Here is a 21,829-nt window from a genome sequence, read left to right as displayed (position 1 = left end):
GAGTGTATCTGAGTAGTACTGTGTTCATCCTCCAATCATCCATCCATTCTGCATTTCAGCACCACTCTGCCTGGAGCACCAATCTAGGGCCTCAGTGTGCCCCGTGGTCTTAGGTCTGAAAAATACCATCATCCAAACTTGTCCTAATCTCTGAAACTCCACCATAGCAGAGAACTCATGTTGAGTTATCTTACTTGAGTTTAGTAGGACCCAGTAGATAAGTACGTGCAGCAAGTCTGAGTCGTAGTAATCAAACTCAATCCCGATCACAGGCCAGATAAGCCTCAACGCTGGTAATACGTCTCCCTTACAGACCCCGAGTCACCATCAGGCAAGAGCTGCATCTGATGTCAGCGTGTGTGATGGGGAGGGAGGCCACGGAAGCACCGTGCTTGTAGGTTTGGGAAACACCATCAGATACCATTAGTAAACTCCTGAGGTCTTTCAGCTGATGGATCTCCTTGCCACATTGTCACCTTCATAGTGCTTTTTCTTCATTTTCCACAGCCAATCTTTTTCTGAACTCTAGCAATGTTGTTCCTGATCACCCAAGCTCTCGACAACCTAATGGCAGTATGTAGTGTTTTTCAGGAAATACCCTGTTCGTGTCAATAAAGTGTCTCTACACACAGCTTGCTCTGGTTTTGCTCTACAATGTGCGTCTGCCACGAATACTATGGCCTCGACCTCCCCCTCCAGCCTGCATCAATTCCTGAACTCACCATCAGTGGACATTTTCCCAGGCGGTGAAAAATGCATTTAACAGTCTGAATTAAACACCATAAATGTGTGATCTAGCTGCTCTTTCCCTCTTCTCCTGCCCCCCCCCGCCCAAATAAAAGAGTCAATAGTCTTCTCCTGCCTGACACCAAGAAAGTTTCCCACCAGGTGGCAAGGGGCTAACTCCCTTACTGGTCTAGGTTAAGGAAATAGAGCAAAGCTGTCTCTCAATGTCCACCTTCCTGGAAATGCCAAGGCACAAAAGGGAAAAGTTACATAAGAAGTTGTTGTTGGGATTCAGTCTACCATATGCTCCTATAATAATAGTACTGGTTAATAATGGAAGAAAAATTATCTCAGTATGGTACCAGGCACTATACTAAGAAACACACACACACACACACACACACACACATACACACACACAGTTTTATATTATCTCTAAACAACTGAGGCTTGGAATAATGGCTGGGGACCAAGGTCACACAGCTGATAAACAGTGATGCTAAAATCTCTACTCAGGTATGATTCCAAAACTCATCCATTCAACTTTATCAGGCTGCCTCCCTCCCCAGGAAAGGGTGTCCTAGATGTTGGGTGGATGGCTGTGCATATATGTATCAGCATGCCTACACTAACACGTCTTTGGACCTTGCCCTCATCACATCTGGGAGAACTGAAAACATTTGGGACAATGAGTGCTGATGAGTCCAGCAATAAACACACACACCATTTATTATTTGTAGTTCAATACTTTTTCTTTTAATTCATACTGTACTTCCATGGCTCTAGCTACTTTACATTAAGATTTGGCTGGGAAGCCGTGTATGGTTTCTAGGTAATAGCAGTTAAGTTTTCAGACCTTGCGCACAGCGCCAGGCAAAGTACAGTTATAGATCCAAATACAGATGGCCAGACAACTCGACTGCAATCAACCTGTATTCTTTCCCATATATGGCCCAGTGCAGGTGTTGGGGGCTGCTCCCTCTGCCTCACCCCACTCCACCCCTTGTCAGGATTATCCAGGGGCCACTATGGCCTCTGACCCATCCTCCCCACCTTGAAGTCTAGGCTGAGTGGGGGGAAAAGCACCATGGGTTTGGGAAGATGATCTGGTCCATGCAGAGAGTGGTCTGGCCCTAGAGTGCAGGATAGGGAAATGTGGGGAGCCACACACTACTGTTGGCAAATATGGTTGCTTTTGTTACGCGATCTCAGCACGTGGCATCCAAGCCCAGGGCCAACTCCCCAGACAGCCAGCTGTCTTGCCTGGAGCAGAGGCCGCCATTTTGCTTCTGCAGCGTCTCACTGTGTCGAGAGAAGCAAGGGGGCCAAGGGGCAGAGATGACAATATTCTTTATGCTTTCACATGTCGGGTAGATCGTCTGGCATCAGCTCCTCTTGGCAGGCAAGGTGCTTCTCGCCAGCAGCCAAGGCTCCAATCCAGGCTCCCAGGCCTGCTGAGGACCTCAAGTCACAACAGAAAACAATGCCCAAGACCCCTGAGCTGTCGTACAGAACACCAAGACAGGGAGCTGGCTGGGCCCATTGCAGCCATGGCTGGAGCAGGAGTGAGGTAACAAGGCTGGGCAGAGAGGTGGGGAGGGAGCTCTCTACACCTTGTGCAAATCCCTACTCCACATCAGGGAAGCAGGGGCGTTAAAAAGACGGCCTTCCAGAAAATCGCTCCATTCGGACCCAAAACGCATCTTCTGGAAGAAAACATAGAGGTGGAGGGAGTGGGGATAGCCTGCTGGAGGCTGGGGGACGAGGGTCAAGGATGTCAAGTGGTGGATGGGATGATTGTCCCACAGCCTAGAGACAAAGGGTGGGGGAGGAGAGAGTCAGGAAGCCAGGTTCTCAAGTTTCCGACTGGAGTGGGGAGGTGGGGCCCGGGGGTGTGGGGAGGGAGACCACAGCCCTGCCACCTGGGGGCCCTAGAGAGGAAGGGCTGGCTTTGGCTGCCCTGCAGAGCTAAAGCAACAGCACAGTATGGCACAGAAAGCATCCTTCTGGGACCACAAATAGTCTAGAAAGAGTCTTCCCCTAGTCCTTTCTGCAAGATTTCACCCTAGAAATGCTGTCCACAAATGATTTAGACATGGATCAAGCATGGATCAGGGAGAGGGACACAGAGGGAAGCCATTTCTAGCAAAGCATTCCTCTTTGAGGTTTCTTGATCCCCCTCCCCCTTCCTAAAATCCCAGATTCTTAGGGTCAGTGCTCTAAAGCAACCCAAGGATTTTAGCCAAAGGTTCACAATTAATCTAAAACCCAACAAGGTTTGAATTGAGCCAAAAGAGAAGTGCTAGGGCCAGGAATGGCTTCTCTCCAGTGTTTCTTCTAGCAAGGAGGAGGAAGGATGGACAGATGAAAGGCTTTATAGCCTAGAGACGAAAGATGAGCTCAATCCAAGATGGTGCCATTCTTGCCATTATCCTCCTCCCAACTTAGAGAAAGTCCCTTCCCAAACAAAGACTAAGCCAACAAAGGAAGAACCACCCTCCTAGGTTAATACTGGGAAATACGACAAACCTGATCTCCCCTTCCCTACCTCACTAGGCCTCCCTAGTCCTGCCAGCCCATAAAGAAGAAAGTTAACTACCCTGGATTTCTTGGGAGCCCTGATGCTGTCCTACTACCCCTCTAAACACCAGGGAAGCTCTAGCCCAGACGCTTGTTCTCTTCTGGCAGAGCACCTTCCACGTTTGAGAAAGCCCTGCCTTGCCAGTCTCTGACCCAGCCTCCAAGACAATGCTCAGCTAGAACCTATCTTCGAGACAGTCTAGCCTACCCCCCTTCCTGTTACAAACGAGGATACTGATGTTCAGAAAGGGGAAGGGACTTGTCTAAGAGCAGAGCTAGGCCTCGGGCCCAGGTCTCCTGACTCTGCCCAGTGCCCTTACAGACAGCTTCAGGTTGCCGGTCTTGTTGCCCCTGTGCCAGGGAGGTGGACGGGGGACGGACGAGTTGTAGACACGAGTGGATTCTCCAAGGCCAATCTTAATCCCTTCAAGTACACTGCAGTTGGAAGTATAGACCCAGTAGTTGTTTGCCACCTGGTTAGAAACTTTGCAAAATCTTTGAGCGCAAGCTCTCAATTGTTACGACAGAAATCCTCACATAAAGACTCCTATGTGACCAGAATTCTTACATGAACAAAAACAAAGCACTGGCTGGAAGATGAATCCCTTTTCTTTGACAGGCTATTGAATAAGGAGGAGGGGGGGGAAGCTTTTGTTTGGGAGTCCACAGAGGTGCTGAGCTTTCTCCTGGTTTGAAGGTTTAAAACGTTATTATATCAGAGAGTGCCCACCCGAGAGATCATGATTCCTAGGAAAGAGGCAGGTGGAGGGACGTTCCCTGTGTGTAGACCCTGTCTCCCAGGCTCACACCCCCAGAAACCATGATGATTCCTTGGACATACTAAATGCGTCCCTCCCTGTTACCTACTCCTCCCTGGAATGGCTGAAGAGGTAAAGCAAAAGCTGAGCAACTCTGCGTAGCCAGGCCCACTTGTATTACTTTACTGCCGGCAGAGAACCCTTTGTAAGTCACCCCAAAGGTCCCACCATGGGACCTTCAACAATTGAATGGATTTAGATAAATAATGGTACATGGATTAAGTTAGAGAATTTGCCATTTTTGCTTTCAAAAGTTTCTGAGACTAATTTTGGCTTCTGGCCACTGCACCAGGAAAATTTCTAGCAGTCTGCACTATTCCTCCTTTGGCCCAGGGCCCATGAGCCCTGACCCTCACCAAGGTGTCTCCCATTCAAAGCCCCGGACAAGAGTGAGTGGTGACCCACTGACCCGTGGGCCTATGCACCCTTCCCAAGGATTATGTTCAACTCCATCCCTCACATCTCCTTTTCTAGAGGAGGGATATCAATTCTAGCTGATTCTGTGGAGCCTTCTCAGCCTACTCCCCTGGGGCATGTATTCCTGCTCTTAGGGCAATAATAAGGCCATATTCTCAGACTAAAAAGTCAAAAACTTGTCTTTGATTATAAAAGTGGGATGCTCCGGCCATTCCAAGAGAAGAACACAACTTGCCCTTCTTTTGGGCCACATCAGTGAGAAGCCCTGAGTTTCTTCTGTCCCTCGCATCAAGAGGCCCACTAGAATAATGAGCAATCTAAAAGAACTTTCCTTGCCAAACTGGTACAATCCTTTCCTGACTGAGCACTGTGAGCTCTGCCTGGGGCTGGCAGGATCCCTCTGGTCATTATATGTTAGAATAGCAGTTAGTGAATAAAAAATGGTAATCGTGGCTACAAGGGCCTGACGAGGTCAGACAGAGGTCAGATAAGTGCACGAATCCTAGTGAACCAACTCCAAAATGGATCTGGATGACTCACTTTCTCCTCCTTAGTGCTCTCATACCTCCCTGGGGCCAGAGACCAGAGAAGGCTTTGCCCCCTTTACCAGAATTCTCCTAAGTCTTAGAAACAGGATTTGGAATGGCCTCCAAAGGGCAGAGACTCAATCAGGCCTTTTCCTTCACAAATGCACGCACGTTTCCCAAATGTATTCCTTCCAAAAGCCTAGGTCTCCTTCCTTGTGTAGAAGGTCTCCAGTGTCTCCCTTGACTAAAGTTGGCTCTTCTCTTAGAGTCAATGATGCTGGCAGCCAAGTGAGCACTCACCAAGTTGCTCACTACTTACACAGCGTTCCGTGTGAACCCACAATATGTACAATGTGAGGGCACTCACTCTCCCAAACCCCGGACGTCCCTAGGGCACCCTGGATCGTCCCGGAAATCAAATGGACAGCTCAAAACGAAGGAATTAGAGCCACAGGCCCTCCTTGCTTATAACCACTTAAAAAGGGGTTTAACAAGATCAAAAATGCTCCATCCTGGCTAATAAACAATGTGTGCTCTTAGGGCACAGAGAAAAAATAGGGCTTTAGGCACTAAAAAGTGACACTTCACCCAGATCCAGCCTGGGAGAAGACCAGAGAGAAGGGGGGTGGGAAGGTCAGAAATTCCCAGCCCTTATTGGGTCCACACCCTACACGGGTTAAGGGAAGGTGCAGGGGTGATGGAGGAGAACACCGTTAGGTACACAAGTCCCCAGGGGAGCCTTCAGCTACAAAGCCCAATCACGCAGGCACAGCCTTCCCAGCCCTCCAACCCCCAACCGGGCTGGGGGCGTGGCGTCCACAGAAAGGGACGTGGCCTCAGGTGGCAGACTTTTGATTGGGCTCCCGCCCTGGATACTTCCTGTTCACAAGAGAGCACCTGGGGAAGCGCGGGGGGGGGGGGGGGGGGATTCTCTTTTATTTTGGAGACAAATCAAAAGAGGATTGGGGAATGAAGCACCTTAAGCAATGCCCCCTTGAGACTTCGAGACCCCAGGGTCTTCACAGGCATAACTTTGGCTCAACAACATTTCCCTTCTCAGAGCCAAGGACGGCCAGTGAGGGAAAGGGTTGGGGCTGGGGGAAGGGATGGGGAGGAGGAGGATCAGGGGAGGTCGGTGCTGAGAGGTGGTCCCTGCCCTCCTCGGCCCCTCGGCCCGGCCAGCACAGGAGGCCGTCCGGCTCCTTCTCCCTGGTACATAGGCATTATTTCTTTTTAAAATCTGTATATAATATATATATATTTATATTCTGTATATATATATATATATATTTATATATATATATTTATATGGTCTATGTACATGTATTGCACAGGCCTCTTGCAGCCACCCCTGCTCCTGCCTGGTCAGTGATAGCGGTTCCTCTTCTCTTCATTTCCTGATGTGTAGTCGCGGGACCTGATGCCGTTCTGAAGATTGATGAGAGAGTCCTTCATCTGGAAGACAGGGAACCCCACCCAGCTATGGGTTTGCACCCCCAGTGGGCTTCTTTGTCCAGCAGCACCCACCACGCCCACCTAGGAGCAAGTCCCCTATTATGCCAGCAAGTTCAAGGGAGCCGGGCTCCTAAGACAAGGTAGGACATAGTCTCAGGCAGAAAGGGGACAGCCGGTCAGTGATTTGTAGTCCTTGTGTTGCTGAATGAAGAATTCTCTCAGGGTTAGGGCATGTTGGTGGCTCAGTCAGTTAAGCATCCGACTAATTGGTTTCAGCTCAGGTCATGATCTCATGGTTTGTGGGTTCGAGCCCTTTCCGTACTGACAGTGTGGAGCCTGCTTGGGATTCTCTCTCTCCTTCTCTCTCTCTGCCCCTCCCCTGCTCGCTTTGTCGCTCTCTCTCAAAAAATAAATTAAAAAAAAAGAATTCCCTCAAGGTGCCTGGGTGGCTCAGTGGGTTAAGCATCTGACTTTGGCTCAGGTCGTGATCTCACAGTTCGTGAGTTCGAGCCCCGCGGGCTCTTGTGCTGACAGCTTGGAGCCTGCAGCCTGCTTCAGATTCTGGGTCTCCTTCTCTCTCTACTCCTCATGCTCTGTCTCTCTCCCTCCTCTCTCAAAAATAAACATTAAAAAAATTAAAAAAAAAAAGTTCCCTCAAAACATTCAATTGCTATAAGGAACCACACTAGGCGGTCTTCTACTCATTGGATTTGGTTTCCCCATTGACCCTAACACTCGGTATTTCTAACTTTGTACATTTTGCCACGTTGTTCCCCCCGCCTAGGACTCGTCTCTCTTGCCCATTCCAGTCTCACCCATTGTAAGACCCAGAACAAATCCAAACTTTCTCTGGCGCATAATCCTCTTTCTTATTCCTGGCCACCTGGAAAGCACTCACTAGGACTCTGCAGTGGACTCCTCTGTAATCGCTTTGTTTCATGTGTGTCTAGACAGCATATACACCCCGCATGTCAAGCAGAGAATGGACAGCTGAGTAGGCTTCTAGTTGTACCCATATCACGGAATTAACCTTGACTGAATTTCTTCCTCTTAACCTCCTTTAAGAAACAGGCACACTAGGGGCGCCTGGGTGGCGCAGTCGGTTAAGCGTCCGACTTCAGCCAGGTCACGATCTCGCGGTCCGGGAGTTAGAGCCCCGCGTCAGGCTCTGGGCTGATGGCTCAGAGCCTGGAGCCTGTTTCCGATTCTGTGTCTCCCTCTCTCTCTGCTCCTCCCCCGTTCATGCTCTGTCTCTCTCTGTCCCAAAAATAAATAAACGTTGAAAAAAAAAATTAAAAAAAAAAAAAGAAACAGGCACACTAATATGGTTAGCTCAGTGGCAGAACCCAACTGGCTTGTCCTACCACGACACATTTCGATACGGTCCCTGAATAAGCCGCTCTGTGACAACACAATGCAATTAACATTTCGTGGCACATGGTCATGGATTTTCAGATCCTCTGATCTCTGCCTAATCTACAGCTTTCTTCTCTCCGGTTCTTCTGTACCCCCCTCTGCTCCTTGGGGATAGGGGGTTTGTTATTAATTCTTTTAGAAGCTACTCTTAAAGGGAATGAAACAAAACACCTATCCTGTTTTCCTCACCCCCGTCTTTCCTTCTCCTGGGCATATCTTTAATTCTATCAACCCTTCTTGATGGGACAGGTCTTTTGAAACGCCTGCTATGCTGTTTACCCTTAAAAAAAAAAAAAAAAATCCATGCTTTAAAGCTAAACATGATATCCTGAAACACCTTCAACTGGATCCTGACAGCTGCATTGAAACTCTCTCTCCTTAATTTAGAGCCAAGACCACACCATGAAGGGGAAATAAGATTTACTATTAAGGAGTGTCTCCCATGGGCCATCAAATCCCGACAGCAATTTCATGAAGTTACAATTATAATCATTTTATAAATGAAGAAACTGTAAGTCAGTAATATTATGTCCCTTGCTCAAGGTCTAGTTGGTGGCAAGGTCGGGATTCCACCTCAAGTCTGGCTGGTCACCAAACATAAGGAACGCCTTAGGAACAGAAATTTTAATGGGAACAAGACAAAGCCTTAGTCTCTTATCTTCTTAACTGTCTTTAGAGCAAAGGTAGCTTCTTGCTGTCTTGGCAACTACATGGCAGTTTTGTATAAGATGTTAACTTCTTCTGGGGGAAGTCAGACGCTCCCGCCCTTGATAAAACTAAACTTATTATTGGTTTTGCCCCAGGATTTTCTGAAACAGATGCATCTAGTTTTTGGAAGGAATACAGGCACCCGTACTAGAAGATGTTATGGAAAGATGACTTAGTTCAACAACCATTTTCCCAGACTAGCAGCGCAGCCTCAGGGGAAGAATGACGTATTAGGGGTTGTGTGTTGGCTCTGTGGTGTTCAGGGCGGGGGAGGGGGGATGGCATACATCAAAAGGAACTAGAAAATTAGGCCCTCTGGGAAGACAAATCGCTGTGAAATGGAGGTTCTCTCTTTGAATGCCTGTCAGATGGCTGTGAGTTGCCAAAAAAGAAAAAAGATTGGTCCTTCCGTGCAACCTACAACTTTCCCGCAAACCTCATTGTTATTATTTGGGGGAGTGCAACTGTGTTTCCAACAGCCCATCCCAGGATGGCTTTAAAATCAGAACATCGGATGGCCCAGGGTAAGAATGAAATGGGAGAGTGAGGTCCGGTGGGTGGGGATGGGGATGGTGATCCTTCCCAGAGCGCAGGGAAGGAGCTCCATCTCCGGAAGACGGGGGCAAGGAGAGAAGGTGGGGACATCTCACCTGGTCAAGAAGCATCACTGAGGATTTGATGATCTCCCTCCATTTTTGGAGCTCAGTATCGTGGTACTTTTGTTGGGACTCCAAGAGCTGGGCCCATTCTGTCTGAGACTGGGGTAACCTGTGGGGTAGAAGAAGGGGTACCCTGGCAGCTGGAGTTATGCTCAGTGGACTCTCCTGTGCTCCCAGACCCCTAGAGGACAGAGAGTCACATCAGACTGCTTTGTCCTCCACTCAATGCCCCCCGGTTCCACTGTGCCCCCGATCTGAAGCAGACTAAAGCTACGCGGACAGTTTTCATAGCTTGCCAACGGATGCATCCCCAAGGGTTACCCACTGGTCAAGGGCAGCAGGGCAGTCCCAAGGAGACTGGGCGGCAGGAGCTGGGGCACGGTACCGGGTGGGGTGAACGTGGTGGCAAAGGGAAGAGGCGAGGATTACCTTTCTTGGAGCCTCAGACCCTGCCAGGCAGTGAGGGTCTGGGTGGTGTATTCCAACATCCAGAGTTTATAGAAGAGCATCATGTTAAGGATGACCAGCAGCACCAGACTAGGGAAGAGACGAGGGGGGAGGGGGAAGCAACGGCCATGAGACGTCATCGAGAATTGCTCCCTCTAAAAGCCAGGGATGCCCCCACCCCAGAGGCAGCTGCTGTCCTTAACCACTGGTCACCTGAAGCATTGCAGTGAGTGAGGTGGAAGGATGCAGCAAGGGAGAGGAAGGGGGGGTGGAGAGAGAGAGAGAGAGAGAGAGAGACTCTCATCTGGAGGGGCCGGGACACAGCAGGAGAGCCATGGGGAGGTAGGTGGGTGAAGGCATTGGGAAAGAGAGACACGCAAGAGCCACCCAGAGTCTGGGTGCCTGGGGGAGGAGGTAAGATGGAGAGGAAAAGAGATGAAGGGTAAAGGAAGCGATCAGAGAGCCAGTACCTGAAACAGATCCTAATGGGAGCAAGGAGGAAAAACAGGGAGGAGGCAGAGGTTAGAACAGACCAGTGCAGGGGTGGGGCGGGGAGAGCTGCACTGTAACCAAGCCAGAGAGCAACTGAGAGGCTGGGGGAAGGAAACACCAGAAGCAAGCATCCATGGATGAGGAGACCCAGCAAGCAAGGAGCCAGAGAGAGCAGCTGCAAACAGATCTTCGGTGACAAATCGAGGCAAGTCCTCCCACCCACCCAACTTGAGGCACAACAGAAGGTCAAACTGTGGAGCATCTGCCTGATCCACGTCACAGGTGTTAGCGGGATGCCTTAAAAAGGGCAGTCTCCTCCTGGTACCTGCCCAGTCCCAGCTGGGGTCACGAGGCTCCCCGGTCTGGGCCGGAACTGGTCAGAGACAGGGAGGTGGTAAGGAATGGATCCGGGGGGACAGAGAGCCACCGAAAGAATGGGGACATTCTCTTCTTCCCTCGGTGTCATTGGCTGCCATTAAGATCATCTTAGGACACAAGTCACGGAATAGAGAGATGAAGACCTGGGTAGCAAGGGGACTGAGAGACACACGGAACTGGGAACGATCCCGGCTTGCCGCTTCAAGGTTCTTAACTTCTGATGAAGTTCCCTAGCTTCTCCGAACCCCCTTCCTCAACAGGGACGGGTGCCTACCGTGCTAGAGCTGTGACATGCATGGGTCGAAGTGGACATAAAGCACCCTGCACCCAGGAAGCCCTCGACGAAGGGCGGTTTTATCGTTAGAGGAGGTACAGGCCCAGATCAGGATACACACAGGAAATGGGAAGATGGCATCCCGGGAAGACAGAGTGAAAGATGGAAAAGGACCAACAAAGAAAATCTGACACTATGCCTTTGACCTTTTGAATGTGTGTGTGTGTGTGTGCACGTGCGTGAGAGAGAGAGAGAGAGAGAGATACTGTGCTGTTCTCTGCATGGAAGGTAGTATTCCTGGAGCTGGCAGCTGCAAATGCCTGACCCTACCGGGCCGTGTTCTCGGGGCTCTGTGAGTTCTCCAGAAGAATCTCTAAATATTGCGTTGACTTTCAACCGATACCGTCTTTAACTGTATCAGCACACGCCAGAGGAGATCGGAATGCCCACCTCTTCGGCATGTGCCGCACACAATCTCAGCTCCTGCATTTGGGTCTGTGTTTAGTATAATCCTGCCTGTGCTCAGTGAAGGTCCAGGGACACCCCTGCATGCTGAGGGAGGGTCCTGCAGTGGTCTACACGGAGAAAAGAGGAGGGAGAGCCGAGTTGCCTCGAGGCAGGCGGACGGCGGTGCGGGCCTGCCAGACGCAGGGCGGTCTGTGCTACACAGGTCCATTCCACATGCACATTGTCAGCAGATCCCTCGCCTGAGCCCCCTGGTGTTGAAAGGTGAGGTCTGATTATCCCAAACTAATAAAGCCCCAAAGTTAGTTAATGCCATGCTATACCACTGACTCAGGAGAGCAGGCCTACTTAAATAAGTACTTAATTAAGAGCAGGCCTACTTAAATAAGTCAACATGCAGAAAAAGCTCAGGGAACTTACCTGAAGTTAAAGTTTTCTATCTCCCAAACCCAACCAGGAGAGACTTTACAGAACAGTACGAATCACGTCAAATGGATGCTGCTAAATGTGAATTTTACTGGTCTTACAGCTGTCTTTGCATTTGACTTTTTCTAGGATTCATTTATTTATTTTGAGAGAGAGAGAGAGAACACGAACAAGCAGGGAGGGACAGAGACAGATGGAGAGAGAATCCCAAGCAGGTTCCGCATTGTCAGTGCAGAGCCTGACATGGGGCTCGAACTCATAAACCACGAGACCATGTCCTGAGCCGAAACCAACGGACGGCTGCGTAACTGATCTGAGCCACCCGGACACATCCCTGCATTTGATTTTGTGAAAATAACTTGGCTTCTTAGGCCACTCACAGAAGAACTACGTTTGTTTGTTTGTTTGTTTGTTGTTCTTACGTATGTAAACACCTACGTTTGTTACATACTCAGTTAAGGTTAGCAGAGAGCCTGCCTCACGTTCCTCACAGGGGCCTTGTCTGCAGCCCTGCTCTTTCTCGCCCCCACCCACCCCGCTGTCCTCGGAGGATGGTCTCATCCGCACCCACGGTTTTCATGCTACTGCTGACTAAACCAGCATCCGTGACCCATGCTTCTCTGCCTCGCTCCAGGTCCGCATCAGCAAGTACCTGTCACCTCCGCCTGGATATAACCTTCGGCAGTTCAAGACACACGCGGACACTCAAGACACACAGAGCAGCTTCTCTGACAACCCTGTGCCTGTTCTGTTAATGACACAACCATCTACGGGTGCTCGCTGCGGTCATTCCTCTTCTGCGGCTACCCAACCGCGTGGCTAACGGGTCTTCCCCCTGCAGGACCTGTCAGCCCCAATCGCTCGCCTGCCGGACAGTCACGCTCACCTACATCACTGCCACTTACTCTGACTGGTCTGCCCGCCTCCAGCCCTTCCTTCTCTAGGCTTCCGCACATGGCTGTCACAGTGACTTTTTTATATAATGCAAAAGTGGGGCGTCTGGGTGGCTCAGTCGGTTAGCGTCTGACTCTCGATTTTAGCTCAGGTCATGATCTCACGGTTGTGGGACTGATCCCCACGTCGGGCTCTGCGCTGACAGTGCGGTGGCTGCTTGGGATTCTCTCTCCTGCTCTCTCTGCCCCTCCCCTGCTTGTTCTCTCTCTGTCTCTCTCTCTCAAATAAATAAATAAACATTTTGGAAAAAAAAAAAAAAAAAGGCAAAACAAACCATGTCACTCCAGGGCCTCCTTCAGTGCTCCCTCATGGCTGGGCTGTGCCCCTGCTTCTGCCTCTCTGAAAACACTTTGGTGGGGGTTGAAGGAGGGAGGAGGAGGTGTCACAAAAGGAAGATCTGGAGGCAGGCTAGTGCCTGGTGCACGACTGGCAGGGCCTGCGTCTAGGCAGCCCCCACACCCATCACCAGCTGTGTCCCCATAAGCTCACGGCACAGCCCAACCCCCAGGAAAGGCGGGGGTAGAGGCACCAGGTGAACAGAGCGCGAGCGGTCAGCACTCGGCTGTCTCAGACACCCCGCGCTCACAGGGATGCAGGGGCGTCCGGGGCGGGCTGCGGGCTTACTAAACTGCAGACAGCTGTGCTCTCCCCACCCTACACCCGCATTGTTTCCATGCCCTCTCCCCCTGCCCAGCATCCTTCTGTGAATGGCACCGAGCCTACCGTTTTATAACATTATGGCACTATTATAAATTATTTACATGAATATAAGCATATGCCTTTCTGGACTGTAGTCATTGATTTTGTCTGGCTCTCCCGCCAAAGTGGGGGCCCAGGAGTGCATGGTCCTTGCACCTGGCACACAGCAGAGCCACAGAACATCCCTCCCAAATGAACGAATGGGCTCCGAAGATGCTGTGTAGCATCTCTACGTTAGCATTTTCCCAACGGTGCGGTAATTCTGAATTTGCTGCCTGTCCTATCCCCTTGAAACTGAGTTCCTAAGGGCATGGATGCAGAGAATCCCCTTCTCAATCCCGAAGGCCTAGCTTACAGCAAATGCTAAATAAAACAGAGAAAAAGAAGCAAAGAGGCAAGGAGTGACGGACAGAGCGACTGATCTGAAGGAAGAAGCCTAGAGGACAAAGAAGAAGCAGGGCTGTGGTGTGGGGGTGCTCATACGCCTGAGGGGCCAGCAGGCAGGGAGGGCAGGTTGGGGAAGAGCCTGGAATCCCTTACACACAGCTGATAACCAGCAGCAGCTTGGACACACTCTGCAGGTGGAAGCCATTAGGGGTGTCCTCGGGGACATGCCGTGTCTGCGTGGAACCTGTGGGGGAGAGGAAAGACGCCGTCACCATTGTGGCGCTCAAATCCGCTGGCTGCTCTGACGGCGGTCACGCACAGAGCCTCAGGGGATGAAGGACAACCGTCCGTGGCGCTGTCACGATGACAGGATAGATACACCCGGCCTCCACAAAAGTACAAGGGAAACTCCTCGAGGGCAAGGTCTGGGGTGGGCCCAGCAACGCGGACATTAAAGTCACCAAACGCACGGGAAACTCAACAGCCTTATGTAACTGGGACACGCAGGGGCGGGACAAAGTGCCCACAGCTTAGCCATGGCTCAGGCAACAGCCCGCGGCGAGGACTAGAGACCGCTCTCCCCCCTCGCTTTATTTATAACCCGCTACGAGATGCTGAGCAAGTCTCAATGCCTGAGACTCAGTTTATTCAAACGCCGTGCTGGTCAGAAATCCCACGTATAAAACACCTAAGGCGGGGTGCTCCGGTTGAGACTGAGGGGAGGGACGTGGAAGGCTGGCTCTTTCCTCCTCTCCTGTCCCCATCCTGAGGAACGCCCACGTTCCTCAGTGCCGGGTTAGCCGTCTCTAAGGCTTCTTACGGCTGCATGTTGCCATGACTGAGAAGACATGAGGTTGTGCACGCTGGATGCAAGGGGGAGACAGGTCAAGGGAGTCCACTGTCCGGTAGGGCAGGTCCTCAGTGGGCCTGTGGGGGCCAGGGGAGGGGGGCTGCCTTGGGCTCTCTGACATTCAGGTTATGAGGCCATCTCTGGCGTCTGCACTGGGGCTTGTCCCCGGTGCATTTGCCCCAAGTTTGGAAGCTGCACAGTTGAGTCTATCCACAGGGACACGGAGTTCAGGTCACGTCTATTCAGCAGACCCCACACGTGGGTTCAGCAGGGACTGAGGACATTAAAGGGCAAAGGGAAATAGGTAGAGGATCCGGAGGCTGAAATTTAAGGAGTCGTGTGCAAATCATACACAATCTATACCCGAGGATGCAAAATGAGTGTGTGCACGCATACACCTCGGCCTGGGCACACGGCGCTGGGTCAAAGCCCTGAGCCACGCCCCCACTCCCACCTGGCACGCACCTGCCACGTGTTTGATCCTGTGGCCCACATCTTCATCAGTGGGTGTGGTGACGGGGCTCATCACCTCTTCCAGGTGAGGCACCCGCAGGTGAGCATGGGGGCGCTTCCTCCTCCGTACCGTTGGGGGCTTGCTGGCCTTCTCTTTGGGAGACTGTCTGTGCATCTCAGCCAGGTAGGTGCTCTCCGTTTTGGTCAGCTCGCTCTCTGTCACAGACGAAAGGCCATCTGCCTATACCTCCAGCTCGACACGCTGGCCTCCAGAAACAGGTGCCTGCTCCTAGCTGAGAGAGCCATCTTCCCATACTGTACTCTGGGACACTGACTGCGAGGGCAGGGGTCCCTCGGGGATGGCCACGGGCCTCAGGAAGCTGGGATTCAGCCCCACCCCAACCCCTCTTCAGGGTTGCTCAACATTTTGTAGACCTAGGTCCCCAGGATCTGCACCCTCATGCGCACAACTTGGGGCATACCCCATTTCCTAATGGAAGCATTCACAGGCTTTTATTTCCTCTCCGTAACTGAATTACCACCGGTGTGATCAGATGGAAAAGTCACAGATCCCGTAAAAGTTACAGGCAGAACCTCTTGGAAAATGCACACATTCCCATACATGCCCAATTCTGTACCCATTTCTGGGTGGACTTAGGGACCCCATGATACTCCTTCCCCATCTCGGTCTGCCCTCCCTCCACTCTCCATGTCTCCTGGTCCCCTGGATGGTGGCGGCCGGATGCAGTTCAAGCAGCACCGATGGCTACAGCGCATGCTCACCCAGGTGGCGGAAGTAGTCCTCCAGCCCACTCCAGAAGTTCTTCTCGATGAAGGTCTTCACTAACCCCCAGGGCTGTTTTCGATAGCGCAGCTCTGTGGAGACCCTGAGGGAAAAGCCAGAAACGCGATCAGCCATTTCCTGGGCAGACCCTCCCCTGCCGCGCAAAAAGAAATTCAGGTTTAAGTCCACACTTGATCTTAGCCAAAAGGCCGAGAAGCGATTTCAGGTTTAAGTCCAAAGCGGCTTTGCATTTGTGCCGCACTTTACGAGGTGAAAAGTCCCTTCACACCACACCCACCACGCCATCTGGTCTCCCTGGCCGCCTTTGGAGATCAGTGGAACTGGTGGCTTTATCCTCACTTTGCAGGTGAGACAATGGGAGTTCTAGACTAGTCTAGCGGACCGAAGGCTAACAACAGGGCTCTCGACTCCAAGCCCATAGCTCTATTGTGACACCACGCTGCCTCCTCCAGATGGTGCCAGCCAGCCATGGGGGTCCTTTTTGCCTTCTGTAGACACTTTCAAGTCCAAATCAGGCTCTAGGGTTCCATCATTCCCACCTTTCAGAGCATGATCTGCTACCAGCCCTGGCTCTTGCCTCCCCACCTTGACCTTGCCAGCTCTTGCTTTTTTCTAAGTGTTCTCTCTCCCAGTCACGGATCTCTCTGCTTGCATACTATCCCCTTCCACTCCTACACAGCGGCTCTGAAACAGGGCTCCCGTCTTTTTAATGTTTATTTATCTTGAGAGAGAGAGCGCGCGCGCACGGGAGGGGCGGAGAGGGAGAGGGAGAGAGAGAATCTCAAGCAGGCTCCAGGCTGTCAGCACAGAGCCCGACACGGCAGGGCTTGATCCCACAAACTGTGAAATCATGACCTGAGCTGAAATCAAGAGTTGGACGCTTAACTGACTGAGCCACCTGGGCACCCCTATGCTCCCATTTTTACGGCTGCCTGCCCTGCTCTCCCCCCAACTGTCCTCAGGGACTCCCTGGCCTGACGTCAGCATGCCTACGCTTGCGAGCCACCTCACCCTGTCCCCCGAGAAGTGTTCAGGGGGTTACAGGCGGGTGCCTTTCTACAGAGGTTTATCTGAGGTCAACAAGCTGCCTCTGTGTGAACTGAATAGAAAGAACGTCTAGTCAGGAAACTCTCCAAAGAAGCTGGAAGGGAGAAGCCTAGACACTGTGCGGGGGCGAAGGATGGGGGGGACAGGAGGTACGAGGGGGCGGCGGGGGGGGGGTAATAAAGGAAGGAAGGAGGGAGGGAGGTTTAGATAAACGCAGACAGCAGCACAGACACCACCCCAAAAACTGTTTTTTAAAGAGGAGGATGAGAAAGGTGCAGGCCCCTTTGAGACGTGGGTGTGCAGAACATCCTGATTCCCAAGAGGGCTCCCTGTAGCCTTTCACCAAACACCCGTTTTATTGCCACTGCATGAGCGAGGACATCCGTGCACACCAGGGACTTCCTGTGAACCCGCTCAGGCCCTCCAGACGCCACACCTGAGTCGACTCTTGTTCCGAGCCACGCGGGTGAGGGTGTAGCGATTGATGGTGTAGAAGTAGTCGTGGTAGGGCACGTCGTGTGTGAGGACCTCGGCGTCTATCACGTAACATTCACTCTCCTGGCTCGCCTTGTACATGGTCTGTGGGGAGAAGCGTCCACCGGACATCGCTAAAGAGAAGCAAGGAAGGGAAGCATCTCCCCTGCCCACCGCACACTTCTAGGCGGAGGACCCAGAAACACTGGGAATGGGAGGACGTTAGGTGCTCCCACCTCAGGGCTAGATGATGCTTGCAACCCGGGAACTTCTTCCTGGCGTACGAGCCCTGATCCTTCTTCCTGCCGCTCTTCGGTGCCCCTGCCCTCAACTCACCTGTGTCTCCCTGACAGTGGCAGTTTTAGGAGCCAGAGGGTTGGTGAGGGTGATGGTATAGAGAATCACTCGGCTCTGGTTGCCATTCTCTTCCTTCTTCCATGGATGGAAGATGATATCTGAGGGTGGAGAAGAGCCCTGGGATGAGGGAGGGAAAGAGGCATGCCCTCACCATATCCGAATTTCCCCTCCAAGTGAACTCTTGACTGTACTGACTGCCGACTGACCCCCAAAAGGAAGCCAGTGGGAGCCTGAGGGCCCGGAGAGGAGGAGGGGAGGAGGGGGAGTCGAAGCAGAAAGAGGCTCATTGTAGCATTGCCGAAATTCTGCACAGGGCTCCAGAATGCTGATTGTTCCTGGGGCTGGGACAGGCAGTCTCGGGGCCACCTGCGGGGGTGCGGGCAACACTGGAGCTACTGTGACGAGGGCCGGGGATCCTTGGGAACAAGCCCTCTCCTCTAAGGCGTGTCCTTCCCGTGCCCGCAGCATGCCCTCTCCTCCTGGCAGAGGGCTACGCTCTAGATGCTCTTTCACAGACTCAGATGCCTAGTAGCTCTGCTGGGCCAGAGCCACACGCCTGCTGGGGAGCAGAACAGGGGCAAGGGGAGGAGACAGGAGCACGCAGGTACAAAGCAGGAACGCAGAGAGTCCTAGGTTTGAATCCTGGCTCGGGCTCTACTTGGCTGCGTGGCCCCGGGCAAGCAAGAACAGTCTGAATTCTGGTTTCCTCCTCGGTACCCTGGGGATCGCAGTGCTCGCACACGTGGCAGATCCGAGGGTCACACGAGGTAACGTCATGTGCCTGGCACACCACAGGTGCCCACTGAGAAAGGGTCGCGGCTACTCTTTGTTAGATGGTGGCCTCCGGGAGGTCTTGCCCGCTGGTGAGCCTCTGGGGCCTGGCACTGAGTGCTGGGGTGGGGGAGGAGCAACCAGCAGGGCCCTGGGGGAGCCGGAAAGGGGGTGCCCCGGGCCATGGGGTGGCCTGGAACACGAGGGAGCTTGGGGAGAAAAGGAAGAAGTATGGCCAAGAGGGAAGGGACGGGAGGCACCGGCCCCGGAAGGACTGACCGGAGAACCGCCGTTGCTCCATGAAGTCCCGCTGGAAGGGCGAGTCGGTGAACAGCAGGTCATAGAGCTTGTCCACACTGAAGTTGAAGACTTCATTCACGTACTGCCGGCCACTCAGGTCCTCGTAGAAGGCCTGGACCTCCCCTGCACCGAAGAGCCACGGAGAGTGAAGGCAGAGGGGTGGACGGCCCCAGGGACGCCCCCAGAGCAGTTACGTCTCTGTGGCTTATGTGGCCTTACCAAGGGTCAAGGGCGGCCGGGGTGGGTAGTGGTTAATGACCTCACCTCTGCCCTGTCTCCTCCTTCGCCCGCGTGCACAAACTTACTCTAACTGGCATTCTATTCGGCCTCGCTTGACAAAGAGTATGGAAATGTGCTATCGGCTCTTCTGTTTTCAAGGCTTCCTACCTAATCAAGGTGATCTTAGACTAAAACTCAGATCTCACTTCCTGAGCTGAACTGGTAACCTCAAAGTTATCAGTTATCCAGAGCCTGTAAGTTAACCACGACAGACGACAAAAGGCATTGCAACCATGGCACAAGTGCGTTAAAGGGACATGGATTCATCTGGAATAACCTGTTTATATAAAAGCTTCTAAGGCTGGGCTGGTCTGCAGGGCCGTGATCCCTTAACCATACAAGCCCTGCTCCGCTTCCATAAGGCACTGCGATGTTTCCCCCAGGATTTCCACACCCTCCACCTTTCTCCGGTCTCTATTTGCTCTGGGAGAACGTTCCTGAGGGTACAGGCATGCTGCTAAAGCCCCAGCGCTCCTCCCAAGCCCTCAGCACCCCACAGTCCCTAACTGCCGCACCTACGGAGGCTGGTATGTGATCTCAGGCACGATGCTGCCATTGCTGGCACCCCTGTGGCTCAGAAGCGTCACACAGGGCCCATGACTGCACAAGACAAGCACTATGGGAGCGGTCATGTCTGAGTTTATGTGACTGGTGCCCTTGCTGCTATGCGGTACCCAACCCGTGCAGTCATTTGCACTGGCCCTGCATCCTAGATGGAGTAGGGAAACCAGGCAGGGGGGAGAAAGACACTCGAGGTGACCACAGGAGGGACTGTCCACAGATGTTCAAATGAGCACCGTCCACATACACTTACTAGTCAAGCCTACCACCAGTTCAGTGGATCAGCCAATTTCATGAAGACTGACAGTTTGGCTTCCAGCCCTGGAATGTCAGAAGCAAAACATTCCCAAGCTAGGTCCTAGAAGCTAACCCTGTGCAGGAATGAGGTACGAAATACTACCTAGAAGTACTGGAGAGAAAGGCAGACTCTGGAGTCCGAGTGACCCAGCAATACCTTTCCTTGTAGCCTGGTCTGAAAGCCCAATGCTGGAGTCACTAAAGCAAGGTTCTATTAAAATCTGATTATGTCCAGGGGCACCTGGGTGGCTCAGTCGGTTAAGCGTCCGACTTCAGCTCAGGTCACGATCTCATGGTTTGTGAGTTCGAGGTCGAGCACCGCATCGGGGTCTATGCCGACAGCTCGGAGCCTGGAGCCTGCTTCGGATTCTGTGTCTCCCTTTCTCTCTGCCCTCCCCCGCTCGTGTTCTGTCTCGCTCAAAAATAAACAAACATTAAAAAAAAAAAAATCTGATTATTTCCAGGAAGCAGCTGACTGGCACTTTCCTGTGGCATATACACTGCCCTGCATCGCATCTCTATGGGCAACGAACAAGGCAACGGGGGGTACACTTAGTGACAAGACGGGATGGCACGACAAAGCATTATCCATCGAGTGAAGAAAGACAAATATGGCATAACATGGGTCCTGCAGTGACTACCCTGAAAAACGTATGTTAATAACAAATGAAATTAAAAAAAAAGGCTCTGTTACCCACCCGCCCTTCCACTGGAAGCCCAGACACGGACTCCAGCCTTCCTACACGACATCCCATTAGCCTTCAAAATGGAGAGAGGAAGGGCCACGCTGCACACCCATTTTCCAATGCCCACCTTCATCATGGGTGTCGGAAGAGTCACTGAGCTCGGTGGGGATGTCCTCGTTGTCATTGAAGTCCAGCGAAGGGGAGGTCACGGGTGCGATGATCTCCATCTTCTCCCCGATGATGTTGTCAATGGCAAGCTCCTTCTCCAGGGACCCATCGCCATCCAGCACCTCCTCCTCCAGGGGCAAGCCATCAAACTAGAGTGGGGACGAAGCCGTCACCCGACAGGGGCAACCTGCTGGGGGGTCTCCAAAGGGAGATTTCCCCAGCCTGGGGAGCGCTCACGTTCACAACACAGCTGCTCAGGAGCTGGGCTGGAGTCACACTCCAGGGGTTTTCCCCAGCTCCACCGTGGAAGATGGGAGAACACAGAAGAAGGTTCTGCCCTTGTCTCGCTCACCATGGAAGAGCACACCAAGCCCCGGCAGTGAGCAGAGTTAGTGCCTTCAGGCACAGCTCTGTCCCTGGAGCCAGGTGACAACACGTCAGCCTGCCTCTGGCTATGACCCGTCTGCTCAGAAGCTCAAAAGCTTCATCGGCGTTTTTAAATTTATTCTCCCCTTAGCCTTGGAAGGGAAGAGATACAGGTCTTTCCGTTTTTGAGATAACCCCAGAGACAGAAAATGGAGATTCGGCACCAAACGGATAACGTTTTCATTCCAAGGCCAGGTGGTCTGCCTGACCCCTACGCCAGTGGAACAGGAGGCCCCCCTCTCGGGGAATCCTTTCCAAGAAACCCCACCCATTCTTCTACCTGCCAGCCACCTGACACTTCCTTCATCAGGTTTCCATCCCCTCTGTAACCAAGTCTCAGAGAATAAAGGTCTTTCTTCTGAACACATTTTTCTCTCTTTCACAAAGTCTAGCTACAGTGGGAAAATAAATCGGAGTGTATATACACTAGGAACTCAAAAACTAATTATTGAATGAACAGGAAAGAGGTATACAGTCCCAGATTCATACATGATTTTGACCTCAGATCAAGGCAGTAAACACACACA

General features: G+C 52.2%; 2 protein-coding genes across 5 annotated transcripts in view; one reads left to right on the top strand and one right to left on the bottom strand.

Annotated features, from left to right (window-relative positions):
* The window catches only part of SCN3B (sodium voltage-gated channel beta subunit 3), a 31,734-nt gene extending 31,103 nt beyond the window's left edge, over positions 1–631 (top strand). For both annotated transcript variants that reach the window (XM_030331124.1, XM_030331123.1), the window contains one exon: positions 508–631. The gene's annotated coding sequence lies outside the window, so the exon portion shown is untranslated. The remainder of the gene's footprint in view (positions 1–507) is intronic.
* Positions 632–1,459: 828 nt separating this feature from the next.
* The window catches only part of GRAMD1B (GRAM domain containing 1B), a 172,304-nt gene continuing 151,934 nt past the window's right edge, over positions 1,460–21,829 (bottom strand). For all 3 annotated transcript variants that reach the window (XM_030331116.1, XM_030331117.1, XM_030331118.1), the window contains 10 exons: positions 20,836–21,025; positions 18,865–19,008; positions 17,794–17,912; positions 17,420–17,562; positions 15,915–16,018; positions 15,144–15,347; positions 13,982–14,072; positions 9,736–9,843; positions 9,298–9,415; positions 1,460–6,523 (listed from right to left, as the gene is read on the bottom strand). In XM_030331116.1, the coding sequence (XP_030186976.1) occupies positions 6,434–6,523; positions 9,298–9,415; positions 9,736–9,843; positions 13,982–14,072; positions 15,144–15,347; positions 15,915–16,018; positions 17,420–17,562; positions 17,794–17,912; positions 18,865–19,008; positions 20,836–21,025 (1,311 nt within the window). In that variant the 3' untranslated portion in view covers positions 1,460–6,433. The remainder of the gene's footprint in view (positions 6,524–9,297; positions 9,416–9,735; positions 9,844–13,981; positions 14,073–15,143; positions 15,348–15,914; positions 16,019–17,419; positions 17,563–17,793; positions 17,913–18,864; positions 19,009–20,835; positions 21,026–21,829) is intronic.

This window comes from Lynx canadensis, chromosome D1 (assembly GCF_007474595.2).
Source record: "Lynx canadensis isolate LIC74 chromosome D1, mLynCan4.pri.v2, whole genome shotgun sequence".
Lineage (NCBI taxonomy): Eukaryota > Metazoa > Chordata > Mammalia > Carnivora > Felidae > Lynx > Lynx canadensis.
Note: the sequence above shows the minus strand (reverse complement) of the source record. Positions and strands in the feature narration are given on the sequence as shown.